The 27,665-nt window shown below is 32.1% G+C and overlaps 1 protein-coding gene across 1 annotated transcript in view; it reads left to right on the plus strand.

Annotated features, from left to right (window-relative positions):
- The first annotated feature begins 718 nt into the window (after positions 1–718).
- LOC147064677 (uncharacterized) overlaps positions 719–27,665 on the plus strand; it is a 125,496-nt gene continuing 98,549 nt past the window's right edge. The window contains exons 1-3 of the mRNA XM_085957687.1: positions 719–730; positions 1,043–1,352; positions 3,206–3,436. Coding sequence (XP_085813813.1) covers positions 719–730; positions 1,043–1,352; positions 3,206–3,436 — 553 coding nt within the window. The remainder of the gene's footprint in view (positions 731–1,042; positions 1,353–3,205; positions 3,437–27,665) is intronic.

Below are 27,665 nucleotides of genomic sequence, written 5' to 3' on the forward strand. Positions count from 1 at the left end.
GTATTTTTAGCATATTTTATGTAAAATTATAGTATTTTACAAAAAACATAATTTTTAAATAGGTACCTCAAAAACATAGTTAAGTATACACATATTAGAAAAAATAATCTCTAACACCTAGTTCAGATCAAGATACATAATTTGCTTGAACAAACAAACTATTAAGTTAAGTTGTATAAAAACATGTCTATAAGAAAGTGTTACATGTTTTAATACAAATGTTAATTTTGTTATGCTCCTTTGCAGATGAAACAAATATACAAGTAATTGTGGCTATTCTTGTGGGAAAATTTTTAGTGTTTTATCAGAAGTAGTGACGCGTAGTCTGCTGAAATGTTGCTTTCATTAAAGCACACAAATTTTTACGACGTCAAGTATCAAAGTTACATATTTTAATTTTATAGCAATGTGTGCAGGCGTCGACGTGCGTTGAATTTCAAAATTTCAAAACTGAACAGGAACCTGTGCACGGATACTTGTGTCGGGATAAATACTTACTGAAGAATCTCGAATATCGATAAATTAATTTACCGAAATTTCTAGAATTCTCATTTTTTTCGAGAAATCGTCACAAATGAAGAAAATTAATAATTTGAGTATGCCAAAAATAATATAATTCAAGACAAAAAATATTTTTGTACTACAGTTTTTTCAGAAATACTATTGTTTTTACACCTTTGTATCATAAGCAACATAGCAAAGGTGGCCATAGCAAAAGATGGCAACACTGGTATAGAACCTGTTAAAACTACGCAAGCATTATTTCTACCGAGGCAGACAATCGCAAGTACAATTTCTGGTATAAATTTTATAAATAAAATGCCAAGTAATAACACCATTTAAAATATTTAACGACATATTATTATTGTCATATGGTTTCATAGATAAAAGCTTAACCACACACATAAAAAGTATACCATCTAAACAATAAAACTAGTTTATAATATTAAAAAAAACCATTTGAGATGGTTTCTCCATTTGTCTCATTCACGTTTGCGTTATTGTAGTTAAGCAAATATCGAACGTTGAAATTATTCCTTAGGTGAAGGTTTTTGGACATCACTGTCTATCTAGTGATGTCCTGAATCACCCACCTCCATTGCATCCCTTCGATATTCCGTCGGAGATCACCGCCCTCGGAATCACTACTGAATCGGGATTCTGCGAAGATCCTCCGATAACTGCTGAAATTAAAGAGGCAGTCAAAAAACTGAAGCGCAGGAAAGCTCCTGGAGATGATGGCATCCATGCAGAATTTCTGCTCTGCGGACTGAGCGCTGTATTATCGTCCTTGTGTGACCTTCTGCACGAGGTGTGGGAAAGGGAGCAGTGCCCCAAAGCCTGGAGGGATGGTACCGTTGTTACTCTGCACAAAAATGGTAACCCACAAGACTGTAATAATTAAAGAGGAATCACTCTCCTCAGCGTTCCCGGGAAGGTGTTGGTGCAGATTTTCCTGTACAGGATTAGAAGTCCCATGCTGGAGGTTTTGCGTGCGCAGCAGAGTGGATTTGTCCCGGGGAAGTCCTGCTCGGAGCATATTTCAACTCTCCGATGCCTTCTGCAACAGTACCAAGAGATGAATATACCTGTCGCCTGCTGCTTCGTGGACTATGAAAAGGCATTTGATAGTCCTCATCATGAATCTTTGTGACAAATTCTGCTAGGCTATGGTGTCCCACGGAAACTGGCCGCCGTGATAAGTGCTCTCTACACCAATACAGAGTGTCGCGTGAGAGCAGCCGGAACATCCTCTGACCTCTTTGAAATCACGTCAGGAGTCAAGCAAGGATGTGTACTTGCGCCCTTTCTTTTTATCATCATGATGGACTTCATAATGCGTAAAACGGTTTGCCCCGACAGTGGGATACGCCTACATCATGATGACACAACCGATCTATGCGAAGAAAGACTGTGCGACTTGGAGTATGCAGACGACGCAGTCGTGTTTGACTCGACGATCGAAAGGTTGGAGTTAACCGTGAACAGGCTCGCCGCGAACTCGAAACGTGTGGGTCTTCATCTGAATGCGGCTAAGACCAAATCCATGTGCAGTGCTGCATACATCAACGCCGACACTCATCTGCGGGTTTCCAGATTCAAATACTTGGGTTCCACGGTTGCCGATGATGGTAGTATTTCTAGTGAGCTTGGAATCCGCATGGGTGTGGCGGGCTCTGCATTCAACCAACTTGAAGTCGCATGGAGGTCAAGGCTGTATTCTGTGAGGACCAAATGTCGTTTGTTTGACGCGTGCGTGCTACCTGTGCTCCTGTATGGTTGTGAGACATGGCATCTTACTAAGCTTCAAGAGTCTCGGCTTTTGAGCTTTGAGGATCGATGTCTCCGCCGAATCTTAGGGGTACATTGGTACGACCGCGTTACAAACACCCGAGTTCGTGAGCAGCCACAACAGCCTTCGGTGATTGAAGTTATCACGAAGTGACGATTTACGTGGCTGGGACACGTATTCCGGATGCCGCCAAAGAGTGCGGCACTTCGTACCCTTGTGGCACAGCCTAAAGGGTTCCGTCGCCGCGGCCGGCCCTCCCTCACCCTGCAGCGGTGCTACAAAAGCGACCTACGTGCTGCATGTCTGACATGGCGGGAGGCGCAGGAGTTGGCGATGGACCGAGGGAAGTGGCGCCAACTTGTGCTTGCCCTATGCCCCAATGTTGGGATGTGATAGGGTGGAAGAAAAAGAAGAAGAAGCTTTTTGTGAAAACTGTTAATTATTTTTATCAATCAATTCTGTCGCTAAATTGTCATAATATATTATACAGTCGTTAATACTATTGTATGTAACAATATGATATAATTATTATACATCTATAAAAGAGTACATATTTAACTGGGCTAAACGTATTGGTTACGTTAAATACATACACACGCTTAGGCTTATAATTATTTTGAAACTGTTACAAATTACCAATACCGAATAAGTAAGTAATCATAGGTTGCCATATAATTTACACGGAAGTTAATACTATATAACTACATTTCAGTGTTACCACATAAATTCTCTTTAGCGCAATTAATTTAATTGGATAATTACTATCCTCACATTAATTCTACGTTTTTATACTTATATATATGTATATGTCTTATATTATATACATCAAGCTGATCCAATCACAGGCAGCTGCCCTAATTTGTCTATGAATTTGTCATCAGTTTTAATTTTATGTTTTGCTTCTATTTCCAGACGCCGAATGGCTTGCTTCAGCAGCGCTGGCGCTCTCCCTCGTATGCTGGATGGGTGGATTCTTCCAACAGTCTAATGCAGCAGGACCTGTACCCACGCAGCCTGCTCCTGAAACACGGTGCAAACTCTCCGAATACCTGTGCACTAACAAACGATGTATACCTGTCAACAGATACTGTGACAATGTTAACGATTGTGGGGACTCCTCTGATGAACCAAGGCACTGCACACGTGAGTAAAGACAATTTATTGATTTAAATATGCATATGTTATATACGTATACTTAATCTTAATCTTTATATACTTACTTTACCCTATCATGCTCCAATCTCTGTCATATCTAGTTTTAAGATAATGTACTATTAGATAACAACATTAATTATGGTCGAGTGGATAGATATACAGAGTATTTAATGAGTACTTGGACAGCTATCAATTTATAATTATTCTAATTTATTTGACATTGTTGACCAGTGACGTCCCTTGATAAAATGCCACCCCTAGGCACCGCCAAAATTCCGCCTCATTTTTTATACATTATTTTTATCATCCTTTCATGAGTCCAATATCTAAGATATAATTGTGTTCAATGGATACATTACTTACAAAATATTAGACTAATTATTCGCAAATCTGCACGTGTCGTTTCTGGTCACCAAGGACGTCGAAGGGCAACGGAAGTAAACTAGATATCGCTAACCCGACAAAACCAGTGAGCTGATTTTTTTAATGGAAAGATATTTTCGTTATTACTAAGTTTAGGTTGCTATTTCTATAGGTATATTCCAAATGATTTTCCTCGATTTGCCGCCCCTCGAGTAACTGCCGCCCCCAAGCGACGCTCAATCTGCCTACCCCCACGGGACGTCACTGTTGTTGACACTAGATGTTCTATGACGCAAAAGGCAAACCATGCGTTGTTAAAAGACACCAAAGTAGGGCAGACATTTCGAATAGTATATACCTACATCTGTGTATGGACGATTCCGTCAAACCGAAAATGAATATATTATTCTGATTATAAGTCGAAATGGAATTTTGGTGTTTAGCACGTCTTGTGTTGCGGAAGTCGAAGTAAAAGAGAGTGAAGTGTATTCAATTTACTTTTGGTCATCGTTTTAATTCTCGGCGCTCAGGAATGGTTGACACATGTGAGTTATCATTATGTATGTCTCCACAGACCACACGCCAAGAAGAAATTTGCGCTATTTTCTCCTGTTCTACGCCACAACCCACATTAGATGAGCAGCGACTTGTAGCATCGCCGCAGAGTAAGGAAAAATCAGATTTGCTAACCAAATCAGTTATCTTTCACCTCTTAGTATAATTAGGTACCAAATGTTTACTTTTCATATTTTTTTCGACCATGTCCAATCCTAATAAGATCACATGGGCTCCATAGAATAAAAGTTTGTATTAACAGATTTTGTTTTTACGAGAAATGGACGTCAGCCACTTGCTCAGCCTATTAGGTCCATACTCTGACTCATACACAGGTTGAAAAACAATATGTGCACTTGCCAGACCCAGGATTCAAACCTGGAACCACGATGCTATAGTATGATAATATTTTTTTCAATACGTAAGTATATATTAGAATAAAATACAAAATATAAACACATTTTCTAATTATAAGCAAAAGGATCAACTTAACATTTACAGATGTAACATAATATAGGGCTCTGCAGAGTAGTGGTTATAAATAGTTAACATAATTTGTATAGGTAGGTAATGGTTGTTGGTCATTTACTCAATACCAAGCCTACATTGAAAAAACAGCTTGACAGTTTTGCCAGACGCCGGATTTAAGTCCACGCCTACGGATTCAAAGGCAGGCAATATGGCCCTATACCACAGTGGAAGGTCTATTTATAAGGGATGAATTAATAATACTTACAGTTAATGTCATAATGATTCACTTATGTAGTTATGAAAGCTGGCAATTATATTATTAATTTTATAATCTTAGTAAAAAAATGTACAATTTATGATCCTTACTGATATGGACAATAAAGACTAAGTTTTGTTCATAGAGCTAATCTAACAATCTAGTTTATGAACGCGACTGTATTTAGTGAAAGGTTTAATTGTTTAGTTAAACATTTTAATTATTGTCGTGAAACTTCCTACATAAGTTAACAACCGAATCAAAATTATTTACAAAACCCCTGAGACAGTTTTGAAAACTTAATATTTCAGGAGTTTATTTTGTTTAATGCTGTTGTTTATCTGTATACTAATATTTAAACTTTTGATTGAAGTGTAAATCAAAATATTATATTATTAGTTTGGATCAGCATAAAATATTTATTTATGTTTTGATAAATTATTGATAGTAAAAGAGACTTTTTTCCAAATTACTTCATCATCTTCATACGGCGCAACAGGTAGGGTGAGTTTACAACTAATCGTCGTCCAGATTTCGTTCTATCCTTCTCGATTCCTTGCGAATCCATAGTATTTTCGGCCTTCCCATACTCACCTGAATATATTGATAATTTGGCTTAAAATTACTTATACGGCATATTTAAAAAAATATCGATACAATTTGGTAAAACTCACATTATTGTAAAGCTATCAAAACTATTTCGTTCATTTGTAATACAATCTTAGCAATTATCCCATAGTGAATATTTAGGATGTCACTTATGGTCTTCAAATCCAACTTGACACTATTTCTCCATCTTATACGAGGTCGACAGGGTCTTCGTTTGCCTCCCGGCTTTCCGAATATCACTTTTTTGCCACGTGTGATTCTTTTATCTTATATACATGACCCAGTCATCCAAAGCGGCCCAATTTGATGGACTGTACAATTTATGGGCTTCTGTATAAAGCGTACAGCATCACAGATCGATATTGTATTTCGGTTTCCACCCCGACTGTGTCATTCATGGATCCGAAGATATCGTGCAGCACGCTCCGCTTAAATTAGATCAACATTCTTTTTATGCTCAACTCGTCTTATTAGTATTCTGTACAATCTGCTTTTTAAGCGTATTGGCTCAATGACCATGTAAGTAGTAGGTACATTCATTAAACCAAAGCAAAATTTGTCGTCTAGTACAATTCTTCTTTCGGTTTTATAGTTACACTTATCGTTAATGGAGGACCTCATATACACAACATAGTTTTCTCAATATTAACACGGAGTCCTAGTATGCTAACGTTTTCCTCAAGGTCCACGAATACTTCTCTGACATCATTTTCATTCCGGCCTAAAGTGTCATTTGGTGGTTATAATTTTATTTCCATTTGTTATTTTATACATGGTTCTTACAAGATTTATGATTATTATTACAATAAATATATTTCAATCCCCCACCTTCTATCCTGGTACCAATCTCAAAATCCCGTTCCCAATAAATCACTATCCCATAATCCCTCTCGATATTTATGACAGCTTTACTGATATTATATTTTCCAATATATTATATCGTGGGGTCACTGCCAAAAGTTTTTAAGTCTCAAAAATATGTTATGGAGTATGGCCATTTTAAAAATATTTGACATCTTCTATAAATTAGAATATATTGCTATTGGAATCAAGAATGGAAATCATCGAAAGTCATATCACTGTGGTCCCGTTGTCAGTGTATTTATTTCAGTTATTTTAGTAAAAGTTAGGTCAACCATGTGTCAATTTACAAACTTTTCCAGACCATGTGTTGAAAAATCAGGAGTTAAACACTTTTATCAATAATATGACTACTTGAAAAAGTTCCTTCCCGTGGTCGGATCAGGTCCAATTTTTAGACATATAGGTACCATTTATTTTGAATACACACAATTAATCATTCACTAAAATGTCGACTTACCAACCGATATAATATCACCTATTTGAGCTAATTACGGTATCTCAGGATGACAGCACGTGACGTGATGGTAATGTGTTCAAGGCCTCACATTATCACGGCCACAGACCAGTGACTCAATACACTTGAATTGAAGCAGTTTTATTCTATCTTGCATACAGTATAACACAAAAATTTAACTAAGCGACACCTGCGCATGTGTCAAATAAAACTTAGATACAATTAGTGACACAGTGCACATCTTGGACAGGAGTCACCATTCATATTGAAGTGCATTGCCTGTTTATTCTCTATCCATTACTCCTAACTTCCCGTATCCTCCTCCTATTGCACTCTAAATACATCCCTACTTCATACAGTCCACTTGATATTTTTTAATTAATCCCAACAATTATCAAAAAACTTTTAATGAGTTTCGTTATGATAATCCTAACATTTGTAATGTGTTCTCAACAATAATCTTCTCATTCCTCGAGCTTGAAAGCTCTTGACTCTACGGTGGTACGAAATATTGCAGCTTTTACAAAACCGCTGAGTAAGGGGAATCCCCACTACCTTCTCTGTTTATCCGTTGATATTAATTCCTTATTCTGAGTTGCGAAACGTGATATCGCTTAAATAACATCCACGTGCTCTCTGTAGTCATACGTCAGCGCTTATCTTTATTTATGTCCAATCATCTCCTTTTAGTTATCAGACGATACGTTTTTCGATTAGGGATTTTTTTCTGGATAAACGTTCTGTAGAATTTTTGTGACAAAAAGATAATAAAAAGATGTTAGCCAATTGATGTCATACGTCGTATTATATTTATTTTATTTGTGGCTATTTAGAAAAATATCTTGACTCGACAGCCAATATGCCACAATATATTGTGTTTAAGTAGAATATAATATGTAATAATTATAAAACACAATATTTAAAAGGTAGGTACATGAGCAATAAAATATATTAATATATTACATCTTGTTTTGGGTAGTTCATGGGTTAGCGTATATTAGGTACTATGACAATACAAGTTTGCAATCATGCAATGTTAATATTGATATTACAATGATGACAGAAAACATGATTCATATAGCTTTCTGAGTTAATATATTATATAATGATATACCTATTATGTTACGAGTATGTTATCAATTAAATCAGGTATAATAAAATATTAGTATTTGCAGAGCATTTTTTATATGAATTTTAGTTGTTAATAATGCTGTCCAATATAAAAGGTTAAAAGAAAAAATTTATATATCGTGACATAAAAGTACATTGCTAGGTATATCTATATTTTTCGGTAAGTATATAGTCAGTATTCAATGACAAGATTTTTTATACGACTTGCCGAAATACATTACTTTATCTTCTTTTACGTTATTTGCACTTATTTATTTATCAGTAAAGAAATGAATGACAATGTACATTGTTTTATAAACTTATCCGTGATTAAAAATCATCTAAAATGGCTGCTGTGTTCAAAATGGCGGAACAGTGCTCAGGAGTTTCCGCGCGCGTGAAAATAAGTGATTATCGCTCGAGCGGTAATACAGATTAGGCTTCCGGCTGCCGGCCGAATTGTTTCAAAAAACAACACGTATGCAAATCATGAAACGCATTAGGCCAGATTTCAATAAACTCGCAAAAATAATTAAAAATCCCTGAATTCCTTGTACAGAATAATAATACACATTTATTTTGACGAATAAATTTCCTATTCCTTTCTACTTCTAAAGAGAGAGTGAAATATAGGGGATAGTACGCTATATTTGATCACTTAATTTGTGAATAATTGTATTTTTAATACAAAGCAACAAGTACAACATCAATTAGATTATAATAAAAGATTAGTTGTTTACCCACAATATGTATTACTTAATTAAACTCACATAATATTATAAATGACATTTATTTTATATATTTTCGAAAAACAATGCACACTAGTAGAAAATATCCAACTGTATATCTAAATTATACCACGAGTATATTAATCGTACCTTAGGTATGTATACCTTAATAATCATTAGATACATACACAAATTCAGTACATATTATCTATGATGTTATGAACTGTTGAACTAATCATCGAAAATGAGTATAATAAGTCAATAATTATCATTGATTTTTTTCTTGAAACAATTGCCACGGATATCTTGACGTTATGCTACATGTGTCATATGATTTTGATCATTCTATAACACAACAATATATCGATAGTTTTTTGATATCCCCAGTTATAATAAAGTAACCCCTAAAATTTATTATTAGTTCCGCATATCGTAACTTTACAATTTATTAAAACATCCACATGCGGGAAAATTTAGGTAACTACAAAAATTTTATTCAGGAAGGGGTTAATTAAATTTAATTATGCAACAGTTATGTGACATCGATTATAATCAATAAATCAGGAAAATATCAGCATTTGACTATTAAGAATCTTTAGTAATTAAGAGCAAAAATAACATCAATAACATGGATCACATACTTTTGTTGTTTACCTGACAAGAAAACAAATAGTGCATTATTTTTGCGAAGTTGATTTATTGATATCCACGTTTCCAATCCAAGTTTTGAAATTAGTTTCAGAAATAATAAAAAGATACAATTTAACGTGCGGAACAATATACCATACTCTTCACATATATAACATAAAAATGAAAGGGGTTCTATTTTAGTTTTTGTTTTAATAAATTATGTACTTTCATGGAAAATAAATATTTGAGTTCAATACATCTTCGAGCTATTTATCGTTCTACCGGTATTAGGGTTTCTATAAATAAATACCACTCGAGTGCGAATATTATTTAACTCCAGTATTGCGTAATAAGAAATAATATGGTAAATAATATTCGTACTCAAATCTTAAAAAGCAAGTCAAACATCCTTCGAACGGCATACAAATCATAGGTTCAATGTGAATTCTATCGATATAATATACCTACATTTGAACTGGAATATTTCCTCTCATTGAAATGGAATAAAAGTAATGCTGCAACTTTTCATTCATAAGAAAGTAAACTCTCAGATTCTACATTAAATATTGAAAGAAAATCCAATTTTTGAGATGTGAGCTCAGCATGTAGGTAGTAGGTACTATATAAATACACATATATTTATTTTGTTATGTCATTTATTCTATTCCAGTTAGACCATAGTAACCATTGTAACCAATATAATTATTATGACGATTTACTTTTTACACAAAAAGTCGCGAGTTACAAACCAAATTTGTGGAATATATAAAAATAAAAAAAAAACAGTTATTAAATCAGCTAAAATTTATACATTTGCATGTTGAGAAAAAAACTACATTCATTTAGAATAATATATTAATAAAATAATAACTTATATGGATATCTTTGCTAAAAAGATATTTGCGTCCGTATATCTTCTCAAAGCATTAATAGTACTTTTTCACTTATTGAAAGGGGCTCGAGATTACAACAAGTTCTCTCGCGCCGAATAAAACAAACCTGGGGAAGTTACCTTTGAATGGAACTGTTGTTCGTTTTACTATGGGCGAAGAACAAGTGATGTCTTATCAGGTATAAGAAATTGGAAGCACTTATATTACTGCTTTCTCCAGTGAGCAGCGCGTCTTGCTAAAAAGGCGTGAATTTCAAACAAAAATCAAACTGGCTCTGCTTTACAATCACGATAACACACAAATCTATTATTATGATGGTAAAATATATTCATGGGTATTTAATATAATATTCTATAACTTTAAATCAACGCTCTTCACTCGGAAACACTCGAGTATTAAATATTTACGTTGGACGTGAATTAGAAAATGAGTAAAAGCATCGCCCTGTGAAAACACAAAAGCGATAAAATCCAAGAATGGGTTTTCTTTTGAGATGGAAGCGGAGATATGTGATAATTCTGAGGGATTCTTTGCTTAGTGTATTACGTACGTGACTGAAATTGGATGAAATGACTGACGACTAACCACTGCTCGAGAAACTTTGTGCTTTCACGCAAAAAAACAAATAAAACTTTTTATCGCTGGATCGTGCTTCACATCAGAGTAATGTTTAAGGTAATCACAAAAGTAAAAAGTTGGACAAGTTTTTTATATTTTATTTATGTAATAGTTTATGCTCAAGCTTGCGATATCAATCAGTTTATTACAGTCAAAGTTAGAAACCACTTGCGGCATTACGTGTATTGACTTGTAAGTAATCATTCACATTTTTATTATCGTTTTCCTGATTAATATTTTTAAACATTTTATTCAATTAATTATATTTTCACTTGTATTTTCTGATTACTATTTACAAATATTATATTTTAATCTTTTCAAAACGTTCAACGTTTACTTAGTAATGCGTGATAATTAATTTATTGGAAGATCCCACACGGAAACTTGTTTTTTTTAAGTATTATTTTGATACTGAAAGGTATAAAATATGATATTTAAGATCACAAAAACGTCAATATATTCATTTAAATGGTATTCATTATATTTTTGGAACATAATTTACCTGCTAATTCTACGATATGTGAACTATTAATTTATATCGACCATTATTTCGGGCAATAAACGAGGGTTGTATTGTATAGTATATTGTATGGTTGTAAGTATTGATTTATTCATTTATCGATAGCATTTTATCCCTAGGTGCATACACATACTGTCAAAAATTACATGACGTACTACTTATTAAAACCGAAAAATGGTAGTCCAATTATATTTCGTGAAAATAGTAAGTTACTTATAACTAATTCCGCTAAATGAGAGGTTTTGCATATACATAGTTCTGGTGTCTACTATACCAAAAATTGACAATCGTACGTTCTGTGCTTTGTTCGTCATCTTGGAATATGGCGGAATTTTTTTAATTTTTAAATAAAAATTGAAGAATATTTAATTACTTACTAACAAAAATGGAAATTCTGTAATAAAATATAACATATAATTTATTCATCTATTAAAAATATACCGGCTATATGGATTTAATAGTTTTTTTTAATACCTAATAACTTTATGCCATTATCATGCCATTTTATGAGCACTTTAAAGTCCATACTTATTTAGTTTGTACTTTAAAAAAACGTAAAAAGTGAGTACCCCACTGCAATAATATTTTAAGAACTCTCTAAGAATACTAAAAAGGCCCAATACATAAAATACTTTACAACAACATTGCTAAGAATCCTTAAAGCTTCTTTACATTTTATAAATGGTTAAAATAGTATAAAAAGATATTATAAGATATTATCAAAAAGAAAATATATCCCATATTTCAGAAGAAGTATTCCGTTTATCCAAAATAAAATTTGAAAGGTTTTCAAAAGATGCCTATTGAGATCAGTTAGGAACCTACTTGATATCGATCGAGTGTGAGATTTTTGTTAATACCACTTCTTCTGTCACTTAAATTCACATAGCGTTCATCGGAGGATCATAGTTTAATGTGAAATATAAAAACGATCAAAAAAACCTGTGGACGAATCCGAAGTATTTTCATTTATTTCTTAACCATTCGTTCGACCCTAAGAAAGTCATACGTGCATCCACAATTAGTTTTATAACATATTAACCTAAATATATTATGAAAGTAAAACCTAAACTGAATGGTAATTAAGACCAGTAATTAAGTTAGCTTCAAGTACTTTCTAATTTTAGTTATTACATAATCTAATAAATTATTTTATGTTTATTGCCATGATAAATAAACTCAAAAACATGAGTTGCTATGAATTGTTATTTTTTAATAATTAGGTACAACATACATTGACCATTACTCGACATAACACAAAACATATTCGATTTCTACCTAAATCAAAACATTCACATTATAATACGAATGTGAATATAACTGCCGATGAAAAAACAGCCACATCAATAATTATTGTAGGTACCTATATGATTAGGCAACCTGTACATATGTAATTATTTAGAATATATTTATATATATATATATATATATATATATATATATATATGTATATATGAATAAGCAATCACAAACATTGCGTTTGTCATACGTGCATAATAATGAAACATTGGAAAATTTCACTATTTTTCAATGCACAAATGTATAGTATAAAACCAAAGATATTGAAAAATCACCACTAAGTGTTACAACAAGTTTTTAAGATTTCTTTTACATATTATAATTAAAACCATCGTGTCGCAAATATTTCACTATTACCTTAATGACATGTCTATTTATTTTCTAATTTCTGAAGTAGGTAAATTTTAAATTCTTCATAATTTATAGATTTTAAATACAAACGGAGAATATGCATCCATCAGACTTTACAAACATTCACAAGGATTGGTTATAAACCATTCGTTCATCTTTTGTGAGCGAGTAGAATAGACAGGCCGGAGAATATTACAAGAATCAATGAATCAACCACATGTCAAACAAGACACCGAAAAGAGTCTAGTGCACTGATTCTCAACATTTTTTTGGTGGAGGAACCCTGTAACTCCCAACTAACTACTAACCCCAACTCTTACCTGGTCAAAATGTATTAGGTTCAGCAGGGGTAAAAAAACAGCAAATATTTTACTTCGCGTCTGGATACTGAATACATAATATCAATCCATATAATTTGTAGTGATTGTGTTTTGTTGTTTTTTTGTTTTTATTTGTAATAAAATAGCTCAATAATAATCATTACTGCGAATATGTAATTATGCTTCATTACTTTACTCATTCATCATTCATAAATATAAATATTTATAATTTCCATACATATTATTCAATTAGGTACAAAAAAGTGGAATGTTGTACTTTTTCACAAACTTTCCTGCAAGCCCGCGGAATTCTGGCAGGGAATCGCTAATCTAATAAACTACAACACAAACACAGACCAACACGCCCGCACCACCATCGGTCTTAATCGAGCCTATCACAAGACCTTACGTTAAGATGTGAAACATCAGCAGTTTTTTATGGCTGCGAATGTCTAAGGAGGTCAATGGTCATTACACACTCAAGTGCACTTTGACTAAGTCTAAATTGACGTTATCAATAAAATTTACCCATGGTAAAAAGGAGCAATTAATAAAAAAATCTAAATTATAAAAAAACTAAGTTAATTCAAAACTGACGACCGTTCTATTTGAAAAACAGCAATAATGAAAGCATAAAAGATTTCCTTTTTGGCGACCTTGGGCTCAACAGCTGTTTGAATCGACTTGAGCATTTGTTTCCTTTTAACCTTCCCTCTACACATTTCAGTACATTCCCTGAAGATATCATTTGAATCATATATTCCTTTGCCACATTGCCATATTAGTCGTGTAAAAAGGTCCAAGATCATAGAGCTTGGCACCAATTCCACCATGTCCAGTTAAAATAAGTAGTCAGTGCGGTTACTACAGTCTAGAATCGAGCCTCTAGAGCAGGGGGGGCAAACTTTTTGGATGGAGGGCCAAATTCAAGAATTCAAAATGAGCGGCGGGCCGCAAGTAAAATACCGTTTTTAGATATACACTATTTATTATCACGAAAAATAAACACTACAAAAAATTAATGAGAAGAATGAAACTCTTGTATATTTTTTAACATTTTTTTAAATTCAGGTGATAATTTTGTAGTTGATATTCTCAAAACTGCTTGTAAATGGGCATCGGAGATATTTGATCGTAAAGAATTTTTATTGAGGTTCATGATCAAAAATGTTTGTTCACATAATATATAGGTTGATCCAAAAATAACGAACCTTTTTCTTGCATAATCTTTAAGTTGGTCGAATTTGTCTGATTTAATGGCATTGTAAAATTTGGAGATTTCTTCACGACGATGCAATTCTCTTAAATCAGTGTCACACTGCAGATCAATAATCTCAAGTTGTATCTATGTCGGTACACTATCAATATCTATTAAAAATGGATCGCGTACTATTGCTAAACAAATTTTAATCTATGTCAATATATTTTTTAAAAAAATATAAAAAAGTTATTCGTAATCAGAAGTACAATTAATGATGGCGGGCCGCAAAAAAATACCCGGCGGGCCACATGTGGCCCGCGGGCCGCAGTTTACCCTCCTCTGCTCTAGAGTCTATACCAGTGAAATTCAAACTTCTGCGACACAATCCATGGTTCCCCAACTTTTTAAAGTTGTATCATGTTAATCATACGAACGACACACGATCATTAAATTAAAATAACAGAATTTTAAAGAAAGATATAACATAAAATAATATTTTATGAAAAAACTCTACATCTACTACATTACTTAAATAAACTAACTTTAGAGTAAAACTGAAACATATTTTGTACGAATAAATTAATGAACGTTTCATTTATTTAAATCATACACAAATATAAAATCTTCAACCATAAGTTAATATCAACGTCGTATAAGTAATAACGCATTAATTGTGACAGGTATATAGCTAAATAAAATAATAATATTTTATGTACATAAATTCATTTTAATGAAAGATACCCCATTTCTCTTGATGTAAGTGAAAACCTTTCACAAAATTTTTACTTTCGTATACCACTTTTTGTATTCCTACGATTTCACATTTAGAATTTTATCTCAAGCGGATATCATATCGTGTTTCTTAAAAGGTTCACTCCATTTCTCTGCAAAATACTTGGAATTCTAGCCAAGATTACTCCTTGTCTGTAACTTATAAATATATGTTTAACTATATAGTATATTCACTACCTTATCAACATTTTTTTTAACAGAATTATTATTCTACTTTACATTCTTACTTTACTTTACTTTTTATTCTTAACATGCTGCATAATTATTATAACACAATATTTAGAAAATATCGTAGAACTAGTCACCAGAGTAAATAAAATGCATTTTTTTTCAACAATTTATTTAATTGTAAATCCTAATGCGCAAAGTTTTTTGGTTTTTGATTGTTTGTCTTATGATATAATATATAGAAATAGGTTCTTTATAAACATATTATATAGGTGCATGCATGATTATAGATGTAATTGCAAATGATCGCAAATTTAAGGAGAAACATTGAAAATAATTAATATTAGAATCGTTATGTACCACAAATAGGTAGGTACATGATTTATCTTCATAAATATGCATATGTAAGATGTATAGTTATTTTTTAGAAAATCTGTATTATAAATTAAATTAAAATCACTGTCTGTAATTTCGAAATATTTGTATTATAATCAATGTTTTGACTATTTGCATGATATTATACGTAAACACAACATATAGTTAACTCGGTGCGTAAAGTGGTTGGGTAGTAACGGTGGAGTGGTGAGGTGAGTTTCGGGTAGACAAGTGCTCATATATATCCAGCCGTTGTAGATTGCGTGGGTTTAACCGGAGAAAACAATTATTTAATCAAGTCTATAAAGAGGTCAGATAGCGGCGGCCGAATTGGTTAGCTATGTGTAGAGACCCGCTTAGATTAAACCGTCATCTATCCCGTTAATTTGAAAACAATCGAGTCGATCCGTTTATTTATTCTGTATACCTTTATATTTTTTATTTCCATATTTCATGTGGACTATCGCAAATAACCAGTAAAATACTTACCTACATTAGTTTCGTAGTTTACTTTCTGAACTAAGTCATCCAGGTTTTAGACATTGGAAATTTCACTGGGAAAATATTTGAAAAGAAAATATTGGAGGAGACCTGCAAATAGTCATGATATATTAATATATAATTTCAAAACGAATCAAATGGGAAAATAGCTATATCAATATTTAAAAATTATTATGATATACCTAGTTATAATAAAAAAAACAGACCGTTCTCGCTTTCATTTCTTTGATAACCTGACGCAATCTTTTGATATACTTTTTTGCAATTGCTTATAAATAAATAGAAACATCTGAAAATCGAATTAATGAACAATTATTTACTTCATATTCTTCGAAATTAAACCTATCTTTTCAAGGAATCATATAATGTTGTCACTGAAGCAATTGGACATCAATCCGTATAATCTATTTCACACTTGTTGTATAATTTAATAAAACGCAATGTTTTTTGTAGTACTTATTCCACTTTTAATCAATAAATTAGGACCGGTTTCGTCCGCCTCAGAGGGACATTTTCAACTGTTCATACTGTCTATTTCATACATTTAATTGTGATAGTAATGTTGAAATTATGGAAACATTACTGTAAGATTCTCTAAAAACATTTATTCCTTTACTAATGACTTTAAATTTACTAAACAAAAATTTACTTTGGTCACCTGTGTACTAATATTACCGTTAATTACAAGACTATTCGATAGAATCAGGCATACAAAACTAAACATAATATAATATATTTACCCAAACTCATCGATATTATATTAATCTTTGAATCGTATTGAACGAGTTAAATAAATAGGTCATAGAGCTTAAATATTCAAGGTACGGTATGAACTCATAAATATAAAATTGGCAAGTCTGAAATGAGAAGTTGATAGATAAAATGTGACACAGGCAGAAAACAATATACCCATTTAGATTATTGCTGTAAAATGCTTCGCTCACGTGAAAGAAAAATCGCTGCCATGCAGCTCGTGTCTTTTGTCGAGACGTCGCGGCTGTGCAAACCAGGCAAAAAGAACCCTTACACGTCGACTCATATTACGTAAATATATTTCATTATATATATTATTAAAAAAAAAATTCTAATAACCAAAATAGCATGCTATTGATTCTGCGTTCAATAGCTCAGCTGACCTAATAATTTATATACGAATAAAAGAAGGTATTCCCCATCAAATTTTCATAAAAAAAACTATTTACATAAGAATAATAGAAAAAATCTTGGACTAAGATTTCTATTACGTGTTTCATTTGCATAATATTATTATCTAACAATTTTGTCAAAAATGGCTATCATATTTTCAATTTAAATCAAAGTAATAATATTATTCAAATATGATGTTAGTGTTATTACAAATTTTTGATGTCTTTTTTTTTATTCAACACAGAATATGTTGTTAAATCTTGCGTTTATATTTTATCCAGAAAATTGATAAAGCAAATAAATGATAATCAGATGACAATTTTTGCCATAATTCAATAGAAAGTACATACATTGAAATCAAATTTGAAAACCTAGTGCCTAATGATATAATAATTATTACTTTAACTCATTTAGTGGTAACACCGCGACTGGCGCGTTTGGAGTACTTGGCCATTAGATATAATTAACGTGTTATTTTAATGTGGTAATGAAAAAGTAATTAAAAGTTCAGCAGTGATTGTGTTAATTAATTAATGTTTCAATAGTCGATTGACAAAAATGACAATTGAAAATTAATTATTTAAAAAAGAATGTGTACTAAACGAAAGTATTGTTTTTTTATTAGATAATATATAAATGTATAACTGCAGAAATGGTTCAATTTAATTTTAATGAAAATTTTAAAGAAAGTAAATGGCAAAGAAAATTAATTAAGAAAACGGCAGATGAATGACCGATTGTTTCAAGATCATAATGGCATGTTTAATTAAATTTGTGTTTGACTCAATGCAAAAGTATTAAGCTGCCAGACTATAATAATGTCCCTAAAGTGAATTTTCAAATATTCATTGTGATCAATTGAAGCGTTGAAAACAGTAGAAATAAATAATTATTAATTATAATTAATTAATTAAATTTAATATAGATATTCTACTAAGTGCAATCTAGCAGAAAGCTACTGTCTGTTGAATGGAAGGATCAATACATACGACAGTAATCAATGTGCAATATGCATAATATGTATGAAGTGTGTGGTAATACCAAGTATCACCCAACATGATTATTTTATTCAATCACATTCTAGGTAACCAAATAATAACATAATAATGGGGTGTTTTCAGTTTTTTGTTAATATTATTGTAGAGAAAGTTTCTTACTTCACCAGAGTGCGGTACAAGTTACCAGTCGTCAACTGAATGCAGAACTATTCCAACTCACAATTCAAATATTTTAGAAGGGGTTCATTGCAGCAACCTTTTTAAATTAGTTATTATTTGTATAGATAAATAATAATATAATATAAATCATATTTTAGTAGGATTATTGATGAAAAAAAATATGCATAAAAACATTTATATACTTAACTAAAATAGGATGTTTCAAAAAACACTACAAAATATTACAAATATGAGTAAGAAATAGTAATGCAAATATTAATATTAACAATTAATCGCATCGCTAATTAATGCGTTGTAATTGTGTAAATTATTGTCAGATTTAAGTAGGTATTAAGTTTAAGTAAAATGTTTGTGTTTATATTATTTTTACGCTATAATAAACGTTAAATAATTTCTTAGTATCTAGTCTTCAATATTCCAATAAAATTATATTTATTATACTCTATTATATTTGCTCGCTTAGTCGTGTGTATTTTTCTCAACGTTTCAGAATTGTTGCAGTGACCATTATCTCTGAGACAATATTGTTAAGTTACGTAATTATATTATGAATGCGGTTTATACTCTAAATGCATTGAAAATACGTGTTCCGCAAAAGTTGACAATGAACGTTTCTCTCTCAGAGTCCTTACTCCTTACTTTTCCTTACTTCTCCTTACTTCTCCTTACTCCATACTCCTTACTCCCTTAAGCGTGATAGTTTATTATGGTAATTGCGGTCTTACCTTACCTTACCTATTCTTTTTCCCCAAAAGAAGAATCCCAGAAACCATGGTATCTTCAAACATAGCATATCGTACATATAAATACTCACAGAGTGTCTTAATTATTGCAAGGCCAAAAATTACCCCTTATTCCTTCGCAATATTTTGTTACATAGTCACAGGTATATACTTTATATTAGGTACATTATCTTTTGTATTATTATCTTCTGTAATGAGCTCAAAACACCGAAGTAAGAATATTGAAGAATATCCGATGACAAGCCAAAAACCAAGTATAATAATTACAGACAACCATAAAAGTTTCAATCAGCTAATATTGAGACGTATAGAATATCCATAATTATTGTATGTGGTACGATTTCTTATTAGGTACAAGAAACTTAATATACGATGTTCAAATATTATATATAGTATACCTAAACATCTTTTCAAGAGAAATATAACTTAGTCAAATTATGAGAAGTAGGTAATTCGACTCTAATGAGTTAAAGGCCTCATTCATCCGACGCTCATCTTAGCTGTACAGTTAACCCTTAGAGGCGCGACTCGACGCTAAGGGGTGATTTCATCCTTCCGAGGAGATAACCCTTGGCGTACTTTTACATAAATTATGCTTAATCATCGGTGTCAGTGGTTATGACGTTATGACGCTACTGCCTCTGCCTAAATTATGATAAAAGCTCCCGAGTTTTGAACTTCACTGTATGTTGTATATAATCATCATTATCAACAAGCGCTGTCTATTTTATACGACTGTATGAAAACCTTCTCAATTTTACATTTGTTACTTTAGGTATACCAGTTTCAATACTTGCCAATTTTTTAGCGTAATTTGTAACTGACCAAACGGTCAAATTTATTTTTCAAATTCTTTACACGAAAAACATAAATTAAGAAACTAGATAGAAGATTAGCGTACTGTAAAATTTAGATTAATAAACAATTGTATCTAAATTATAGGAGGTACACCTTTATTATGTAAATTTAAAAAATAAATGCGTTTTTCTCAATACTATAATAGTGTAACAACATAATCACACACTTTTCATTTGGGACAAATTAGTCCAATTTCTACGAGAATCTGAAATGATTTCATGGTATATTAACTGAAATTAATTGTATTTTACGTATTTTTTTCCTAAAACTACAAGTGAAAATGTGTTATTATTTTAAATGAAGCTTTTTAATTTAACAATTTTGGTATGTCGTTGTTGTTTCACCATCTTTAAAAACGTGAAAAATACTATTTTTGGCGATATTAAAACATTCGCTATATTATTAGACAGAGTTTAGGTATTAGAGAGAATAGGTAGATAATTTAATGTTAATTGTCAAATTGAAAGCCTTGTGTTTTATAAATATTAAATAAATACTTCGTAATTTAAAAACATCTACATAAACAAATGAATGTAGTAATTAAAAAAAAAATAGCCCTGGACCACTAAAATCTCGTAGTGTGATCTATAGAATGATCGAGGCGACTTCATGAATTGCCTTTTTTCTGAAAGCTAACAAAAATATGCCGAGAAAAACTGATTGAACTTAAAACTTTTTCTCACGAAAGAATATTACAAACCGAATTGAAATCGTAAGAAAGTTTTCAAAATAGGAGTTCACAGAAGAGATAAATACATACTTCTTGAAGTTACTTCAAAGCATGAAATAACTTAAAATAAGCATTATTCTTTTCAGTCATTTCTCCCCATTGCTCAGAATTGCAATGGCTTAAAATAACGTTGTATGTATTAAAATAATGTTGGATAAAATATAAACCTTCAAAATGTTTCTGTTTTAATTAAATAAATATACCAAATAATAATTTAATAACTAATTATTTACAATTGCAATTATTTTTTTAATTACAAACATCATTTACCTAATTATAGCCAACTTCACCAAAGAGAAATTGTTAGAAAATAACTTTTTGAACGTAAGATATGCAATGAGACACCGGTTCTGTCTCAAAACTGTTTGATGCAATGATATCTGAAGAAGTTTAAACTGAAGAAAGAGAACGCATGTTCATGTGACGGCATCACAGCTCGGTCAACCACTTAATACAAAATTGACAAAAGCAGAACGGTGAGCAGCAACAATTGCGTTGAATTAAACATGTCCACAGGCATCATAATAACCACGGGTCTAATACACAACAAAATACTTCATTTTAATAAGCAAAATTAAACTTATCAATGAAAGAACGTAAAAAACGATTACATACAGGTAACACGACATTACAGCTAAACCATGTATGCAAATATAATCAATTTTAATCAAAAATATGGTTATCTTTTTAGGTAAACTTTCTAACTATTCTAAAGGTTAAACAAAGGATCAATCAAGCTTCATTAAAATGATATCTTCAAATTGGTATATCTACATAATAATATATCATCAACTTCGGTTATTGTTATTCATTGCTAAGGGCCTTGATATGCAATGATTTTACCCGCAGGTACCTCTATTCTTGACACCCATTGCCATTTTCACATTTTATGAACCTCCTGAATTTCGATTTTTTATAATAAATACAATGTTTTATTTTTTAATAATATTTTAACTATCCCCAATATAGCCAAATCTATATAATTAGCTTCATTTAAAGTATAAACATTTCGCGATGTATATAGCTCATTGAGGATTTATCGTCTATGAAATTTTAAGCATCTTAAAGCTTATATTCTAACTGTAGAACTTACAAATATCTTAATATTACTGAAAATATATAAGCCGTGTATTAACAATAAAATTGTTCTCGGCTTTGCATTCTGATATGTTTATTCTGTAAACGTTGTCAGTAGATAATATAATGATATCCAAATAATCCAAAGACAAAACTCGCGTATTCGTCTCGGGTTATGATATAATATTTTTTCATTGTCATTGCTTCATGTTGACTCTATCCATTTCGCTTAACAAGGTCAGTCAACATCTTGTTTGCGGAAAATTGTGCTTCGGTCTGGAGCAAACTCCGCCGACTTTTCCCTTCGTGTAAACGTCAAAACGAAGAAGGAAAAGTTTTCTTTTGTGCAAACATTAACTTGACACCCGTGTTATAGTACCTTGTTCCGAATGGACGGATTTTATGTTAATAAGGTGTGTTATAACTTTAAAATGAGTGTTATTAAGTAAGCTATCGTGACTTTAAAATTGGTATTAAAATTATATTTTGACCTGTAACTTCATCCTAGGACCTAGAGCATTCAAACTGGTTTAAAAACCGAGAAACCGCACGATTCTTAGATAACCGAAAACCGACTAATTTTGATCAGTTAACGGACCATTTTTTTAGTTAGTATTTTGTCCAGTGTTTGTCTACTCGGTGAGCAGTACATCCAGCCTTTGTCAATTCTTCTGCTTAGCGACCTTTATAATATTTCATACTCTCGTCAACTTCATTATCAATTGGTTTCATCTGTGGTCTTTTCGCGTTATTCCGAACATGCTCCTTTCTATGCCACTAATTTTCGAATCACTGCTAACTTTTTAATTACTTTTTAATTACCACATTTAAATAACACGTTAATTATATCTAATGGCCAACGACTCCAAACGTGTCAGTCACGGTGTTAGCACTAAATGATGCGTACGTGAGCACTGGTAGAACACGTTGGTTGAATATTTTACGCTTAAGACATAATAGGAGGTCACGTTTGAAGATACTAATAAGGCGTTTAAATGCGTTCCATACCATTTTGGTTCTGCGAGTAATCTAGCAATAATTGTTTATAGATACCTACCTAACATATTTTTATATAATGTTATTGACGTTAATATTTCTATTAAAAATATTAAATTTATTTTTGAAAATCTAACGTTAAAACCAGTTAACCAGTTTTGTATAAACCCGCTAACCGGGTAGTATTTTCCCCGAAATTAGATGCCTTACTTCAGGCTATAATAAGTTTGATTTACCGACTATTTTTATTACTTTAATGAAAATCTAATATAACACATTACGTTATCGGTTTCTTACGAATCATCAGCCCCTTAGCATCCCATGAAGTTGGCCATTCACTACTTGGGAGCAAAATATTCTAAAAGACGAAAAATCAACGAATAAAAGAGAATAATAGTATGGGGAGGTAGGATAATCTATCCGCAATGCTGACAAGCAGTTCATGCTCTAATCAGTAGTCAGAATTCTACAGATTTTTATTGCATTTATCCGTTTAAAGTAGCCGAGAAGACCCAATAAAATACATTCGGTGAAAGGTTACATAATATTTACATAGTAAACTATTGTTATTATTATTAACGAATAATTCACAATATTTTAGAATGTAACATTCTGTATTGAACATACATAATACAGAAAAAATGTACACTTGTGTGTGTCAGCATGAACTTTGTCATAACGAATAGGCATATTTTAAGGGTAATTTAAAAAAATATATACTCATCAAAAGTAAGCCTGAGTGTGATTTGATTTGATCTAATTTGATAGTTTAGATTTGTGTTTTATAATGCTGAATACAAATTTGAAGTTAAACGTGACATTTTGCATTTTGAACCTCATTGATATGATGATTTTTATTTTTTGTGGAATGATTGATTATTTTTGTGCTCATAACAAATGTGAAACCAGAAAACCAATAAATATATAATATATGCATACTATTTCAGGATAAAATGGAAAGGGGCGGTAATTTTGCTCTTTTTCCTAACGCCATTGCATCAGCATGTAATAATTCACTATTCTATGAAAGCTTCTCCAAGTTTATTCCATTCCTCTCAGATCTGTGCATTGTATTGTTGCGTATTTTCGTATAACTTAACTATTTCGTTGATCCAAAGACGTCTAATTCTACCTTTCTGACGTATTATTAATATTGAGAACCACTGAGTAACTATGTCTGTCAAGGGATTGTCTCTTATTATAATTGTATCTCATGTCCGTTTTCGATCGATGTTTAATCCGATTGATTCTATTACATCCAGTTCCCTTATTCAAATACATATTATTCTGTTTTTTTTTCTTTACGTGTTATGCCTAGCATAATCCATAAGGTACCATGCTATGTCATTCCAAGTACTTAACGTTTTCTCGTATATGATTACGGGAACCACACTCTGGTTGAATACGTATACTGGCTGCCCTTGTAGTAAAATTAGTATTGTACTATATAATCATCCGGGGGGCTTCGGTGACGTCACAATAAATATATGTGATTTGAAACTCAAATGATTCTATAATTTTTTCATTGCTACTGCTAACTACTATTTCATTACTACTATACTGGTGTCATTTGGTCTTATGGCCTACTGTGGTGTTAAAAAAAATTACAAGATAAAAAGAACTTTTTATATACAACGTTTTTAAATTTTCTGTTGAATCATATAAACTTGATTTGACTAGCTTAAAGGATCAAAAAAATTGTATTTGATAGAAATAATACTGAAATGTCATTTTGACACTAATATTGATTTCCATAGTAACGCATGTATATATTAATAATTTCCTAGCAACCAATAATAGTGGATTGGATTACGGATTTCTTCAGAAATAACTTTTCGTACAAAACAGAATTAACTAAAAATGAATTTAATTCTACTTAAAGATGGCTGAAAAAATACATTGGCATCGTGTTCTGATATATTCTAAAAGTTTCAAATGTCTAGCTAGTCAGGAAGTTAATTAAAAATCGATTGCAAGATTTGTACCGGACAAGTAAGAATAGGTACGACCTAATAATAATCTATTCCAGAATTTTCCTAGAAATTTTACAGTATTTTGTAATTTTAAATTCAGAATTATTTATGATAATTCAAATTGTGGAACATAACTAGGTACGAATATAAACCAATGTTGCTAGTGATGTTAGTCTAATTACCCTCTCGATTATATACAAACAAATGGTTACCAAGTTGAACAAAGTATGTCGATGCGCCTGTATTGTGCCCTACTGCATCACAAGTCTCCCCCTTTCTCCCATTTTCCTTCCTCACGTTCCCAACTCACTCAACGATAACTCTTCATCAGCGAGAAAATTTCCTCTAACTAGCACACCGACTCGGCGCAACGTCATACTTATTTCTTTTCCCCTCTTCAAAGAAGTAGCAGATACTTGCTTCACTCTTATTTGAAGATACTGCGCCAAATGTTGTAAACAACAGAAAGCTCAATCATGTGAGAACTGAAAATAGACGATTTTGTAATCAACAAAATCAAAGGGAAAATTATATTTTTGTCTGTGCCCTACCTCAGGCGCACACGCAAAAAAATTGTTTGTAGGGATCCATTTTGAAAAAAATATCTTATAGTAAAATATTAATTTTTATTAGGAGAGAGGCGGGGTTAATAAAATCTAGCATGTACCACTGACTTCCATATTTATCTCGCCCGCAGAATACTGCACCGTTCTAAGTATATTTCCATACCCAGACACTCCGTACTTTAAGTCAGCGTTAAACACCTGGCCTGCAGGTATGATTAAAGGTGCTCAGTTACAACTTATTGCGAGCTGTCGCATCCATAAATGAGATTCGATACGCACGTGGTTTAACAGTTATTATTATTAGGGTCGTTAAGACCGTTACACGATTGTGTCCGTTTGCATCGTCCATGCTGTCTTGTCTTTTAGTTAGACGTATCGGAATATTAAAGCAAACATTGGATGCCCCAGATAGTTATATCACAAGAAGTAATATTCTATTTGCATAAAAAAATGTCTGGTTTTACGTTCCTGCGGGGGTGTGTACCTAATATACCTAATATGCCTCGAAGGAAACCCAGGGGGGAAAAGGCCAGTGGGAAAGTCACACACACGAAGGGGTGATAACATTACAAAAGATGCCAACCAGCTGCTAAAAATCAGGAACTGGAAAAGACGTGCGGAGGACCGTTTCGGCTGGAGGACGGCGGTGGAGGAGGCCAGGGCTCGACTTGAGCTGTAGCGCTATCGAAGAAGAAGAAGTGTACCTAATATTATATTTGCATTTCATACTAAAGATAATAAATACTAGATGATAAATCAGTATTAAAAAAACTGTGTTACATAATATTATTATAGTGGTAGGGATTGGTGTGCCTTGATCGAACGCTAGAGTATGCGGGTTCCAATAATCAAGAGCTGTAACATAGAACAAATTACAACGTGAAGATTATGAGCATCGAGCATGCCTAGAAGACGGAGTAACTTTGATTTTATCAGGGAACTCAGAAATAATGGGAACTGAAATACCTGACGGGTAAGGAGTAGCAGGTAACCGATCTCGAGTAAGGAATAATCCGGGATAAGACTTAAACACGTGTCAAGAATACGTCATACGTCGAATACTAACGAGTGCTCTCGGTTTATGGCATGCATTGATGCTCATTTAGTATTGGTGCATTACACATCTATTGACACTCACACATTCAAAATCCAGCATCAAAATGTAGTGGATTGGATATTGCTTATCGGAATTCTATTTATTATCTGTTCTGTGGATTTTATATTGCAGACCAGTATATCATAATACAGCAGTTTCTGTCTCACGATTTTATATTAACCTGGCGTTGCTTTTGATGATATGTACATCCGACCTTCCCGGAATAGCCAGCCGCAAAAATGACACTAATATTAAAATAATTAATGTGCATCAATAATTCTATAACCAATATGCCATAGCTTCAATTTCATAATGCTCTATTTGGAGTAACGGGTGAAACTGAGAGTCGAGGGGTAGCTTTGTAAATGAAACAGGCTATGTAATTCCGCTGATCACCGCTAATGCAACTTCAGCCATGATACATGTGCTGTTTATTTGGACGCCAAACGTAGGTTTCAGCTTATTTTCTGAGGGCACGAAAACTGTGTGTATCTTAATTTGCTATTATAATATCAAATTCGATTATTTATTATTTGGAAATACTAAAAAATGTATGCATAGTTTTGTCTACACATAAAATTAATAATTGTATTCGTATATCTAAAAGAATTATTCTACAAGGCTATATAAAAAATGTGACTCCATTTAATTGTATTAATTCTAGACAATATTGAAATTTAACTAAAATAAAATAAAGGTTTATTATATATTTTTATAATGACCAATTCTAGATATTTAAAATAAAAATTACAATAATATTATTTGATAATAATCGG

This window comes from Rhyacophila brunnea, unplaced genomic scaffold, assembly GCF_057557595.1.
Source record: "Rhyacophila brunnea isolate RB1 unplaced genomic scaffold, BYU_Rbru_1.0 scaffold_7, whole genome shotgun sequence".
NCBI classification, from domain to species: domain Eukaryota; kingdom Metazoa; phylum Arthropoda; class Insecta; order Trichoptera; family Rhyacophilidae; genus Rhyacophila; species Rhyacophila brunnea.